This window comes from Pistacia vera, unplaced genomic scaffold (assembly GCF_008641045.1).
Source record: "Pistacia vera cultivar Batoury unplaced genomic scaffold, PisVer_v2 Contig121, whole genome shotgun sequence".
Classification (NCBI taxonomy): Eukaryota; Viridiplantae; Streptophyta; class Magnoliopsida; order Sapindales; family Anacardiaceae; genus Pistacia; species Pistacia vera.
Window position 1 is genome coordinate 1290880 of NW_022195260.1, and position 3829 is coordinate 1294708.

The following is a 3829-nucleotide window of genomic DNA, read 5'->3' on the forward strand; positions in this document are numbered from 1 at the left end:
TTAAATCTTTGCAAGTGATATTAATATAAAATATTATTTGTGATTTATGAGATTGAGACATTGCCTATTATTCTGAAAGCTATATGTGGAAATAATTACCTCATGCATGCAATAGAATTTTCTTCTGAGGGTTGATTATTTTGAGTGATGTTGCATTTGTCTATTTATTGTTATTGACTGTTGTTAGTACTGTTGGTCAATAGGGCAAAGAAGTTGAAGATGAGTGCTTTTTTTAAACTTGAGGAGTTCGTCGAAGAGTTGCAAATTGACATTGACAAAAACTTGGAGCCTGAGCTTGATCCTCGTCAATGTTGTATTTATAGGGTTCCTAAAGATCTTCACAGAATAAATGAAGGAGCCTACACTCCTCAATTAGTTTCAATAGGTCCTCTTCACCATTGGAAAGACGAATTAGTTGACATGGAAAAGACAAAAAGAAAATATATGAAAAGTTTTCTTGAACGAATAACAGTACAAAACCGAGATAAAATTATAAACTTCATCAAGGATAATGAGAAAGATGTTCGTAATTGTTATGCAGAGACATCTAAACTTGGGAGCAATGAGTATGTAATGATGATTCTATATGATGCTATCTTTATCATAGAGTTATTATTAAGGTATGAATTCAATTTACGTGGAAGAGATATTTTACTATCCACATCAATGGTAAGATCATCTTTATGTATGGACTTACAATTACTCGAAAATCAACTTCCATACTTTGTCCTCGAGGAAATATGTAAGTTAGCTTTTGCTGGCCTTAACATACCTACCTTCATGGAACTTTCACGTTCTTTTTTTGGTTCTTTTCAAGGTTTGGAATTGAGTAGATTAACCCCCCACGTGGCAGTTAAACATTTAACCGATTGGAGAAGAACTACTATACTGGAAAACTACCAAAAATCTAAGCAAATCAATGGATGGATTCATGATTTACCTTGCGCAGTGAAGTTGCATGAGTTAGGAGTGAAGTTTAAGTGTTTTGAAGGAGAACACAGCTTAATTGACATAAGATTGGAAAAACAAAAGCAACGAATCCCATGTTTTGAAGTACCTGAGATGCAAATACCACATTTAAAAATATTCGACAACACTGAAAGTCTACTTAGAAACATTATGGCTTTAGAGCAGTGTCATTATCCATGGGATACTCAGGTTTGCAATTACGTTAGGCTAATAGATCATCTTATTGATACTGAAAAGGATGTGGACTTGCTTGTTGGATATGGAATTATTTCCAATAATATGGGCGACAATGCTTCAGTAGCAAATATGTTTAACAAACTTGGCCAATTTATCAATGTAAGCAAATCCCTTTACTATGACATTTGTGAGGAACTCAAGGGACACTGTAACAATCCATGGAACAAAACAAAAGCAACCTTGAAAAGAGTATATTTCAACAATCTTTGGAGAGGCACAGCAACTATTGTAGCAGTTTTACTCTTACTGCTCACTATCATACAAACCTTATGTTCTATTTTGCAAGTTGTGTTTACGTAATTTATATTTTCAAGTTGTGTGTATGTAATTTTGTATTGAAGCTTGTTGTCTTAATAAATAATGTAAAATGCTTGCTATGTATTTCATTTTTTCTCATTCACACACTGTAGCATGTTTCAATTATATGTAGTATTTTTTCTTCTCAAACAGAGGTAGAGCCAGAATGTATTTTCCAGGGGGACCAAAATGTTATCTTCAATGAATAATAGAGCTAGATAGAATCAGAAAGTTATATTTACTGGAGATAAAGTGTTACCTTAAAAAATTTTGGGTGGCTAGATGAGAATAACTACATTTATAGGGGTTAACTTAACTTTTTATATAAATTTAAAAGATTTTTATGGGGTCCGGTTTGACCACAGCCACCCCAATTTTAACTTCTCCTTTGTAAAAATTATTGCTATTGAATTAACCAGACAACTATAGCATTTGGAGACATATTATAGTGTTTGAGAGATTTGAACAAATTTTACTATGGGAAAATATTTCAAGAAATTTAGTAAATGTTGGAAAGTCTATATCCCTCTCTTCTTATCTAGGGTTCAAAACTCAATAAGGGACGGACTCAATAAGGTGAGAGTGGGGGTTTGATGTGAGATAGCCTATTAGTCTAATACATGTTGAGCCTTCACCAACTAGTTTAAGTATTTAGGTGAGATGACAACTTAACAATGATATTGAGAGCATATTGTATGCTTGGAAGCATGATTTTGTTCCTAGGCTTCAAGCCTAAAACACGTGTAGCGAGTATAGGCGTATCAATCATATGTAAACACTCAGTTATCTTCACACATTGGTTTTCTTCCTAGGATTCAATCTAAAACATATCTGAGTACAGACCTATTAGTCCTATTTAAACATTCAGCTATCCTCATACAAGAATGATGTGGGACTTTAGATCACATCTTGTAAAATATATATATTGGGCTCACTTTTTAACTTTAGTCACATTATTTACTCTGTGATTGTTATATATTTGATTAAACCACTTTATTTTGTAAAATGTCCATCCCCCGCCTTAGCTTTAAGGCTGTTAGTGGAGGAGGGGGTGTTGGGCTATAAATAACACCCCCAACACCACCCTCTCCCCTCCCCCCCCCCCCCCCCCCCCTTTCCCCCCTTTTCATTTTTACTTCATAGTCATTTTTGAGAAAAGCAATGCAATAGACAGCACCTTTTCCTCTTTATTTTCTTCATATTTAGTCCTTCTAGTCTATAACACTTGTACCTTTAAACACCCTACTTTCTCATCAGGGTTACATTACACATTCTTGAAGAATGTTGAAGTTTATGTAGTTATGAATTGGAAGTTCACTGATCTTGAACTTTTAATATTTGGCATGACCGTCTTGGCCACCCAGGATCCACTATGATGTGTAGAATCATGAAAAACTCACATGGCCACCCATTAAAGAACCTGAAGATTATGTCACCTAATGAGAGTGCTTGTATTGGTTGCTCACAAGGCAAATTGGAACTTAAGCCATCTATCACTAAAGTTGGTCTAGAACCCCCATCATTTTTACAATGAATTCATGGGGACATATGTGGACCTATTCATCCACCAAGTGGACCTTTCGGCTACTTAATGGTACTGATTGACACATCGACCCTTTGCTAGATTGCTAGCACAAATTATCAGATTACATGCGCACTTTCTAGATTACCCAATTAAAGCAATTCGTCTAAACAATGCTGGTGAGTTTACCTCAAAGACATTTGATGACTATTGTACAGCAATGGGAATTGATGTTGAACACCTAGTACTACATGTACATACCCAAAATGGTATGGCGGAGTCATTTATAAAGCGTATCTAATTAATTACAAGAACTTTGCTATTATGTATGCAATTACTGACTTCTGCCTGGGCTCATGCTATTTTACATGCTGCGGTGTTAATTCACCTAAGACCCACTACGACATTAATTCGCATGCTATTTTACATGTTGCGGCGTTAATTCGCCTAAGACCTACTGCATATCATCGATACTTTCCAATATAGCTTGTATTTGGGCATCAGCCTAATATATCCTATTTAAGAACTTTTGGTTGTGCTATGCACGTTCCAATTGCACCCCCTCAACACACCAAAATGGGACCCCAACATCATTTGCGAATATATGTTAGTGATGACTCACCATCCATAGTCAGATATCTTGAGCCCTTGACGGGTGATCTGTTTACCACACATTTTGCGAATTATCATTTTGATGAGAAAATATTTCCTCCTTTAGAGGGAAAGATAAAGCCTCCTAGAGTAAGGCCTAAAATTTCTTGGAAAGTAAATTATATGTCTCATTTAGATCCTCGCACATCTCAA

General features: G+C 35.4%; 1 protein-coding gene across 1 annotated transcript; it reads left to right on the forward strand.

Moving 5' to 3' along the window:
• The first annotated feature begins 219 nt into the window (after positions 1 to 219).
• LOC116113425 (UPF0481 protein At3g47200-like) lies at positions 220 to 1506 on the forward strand. Its single transcript, XM_031399587.1, has one exon. It carries the CDS (start codon positions 220 to 222, stop codon positions 1504 to 1506), a length of 1287 nt encoding a protein of 428 aa, XP_031255447.1.
• The last annotated feature ends 2323 nt before the right edge of the window (positions 1507 to 3829 follow it).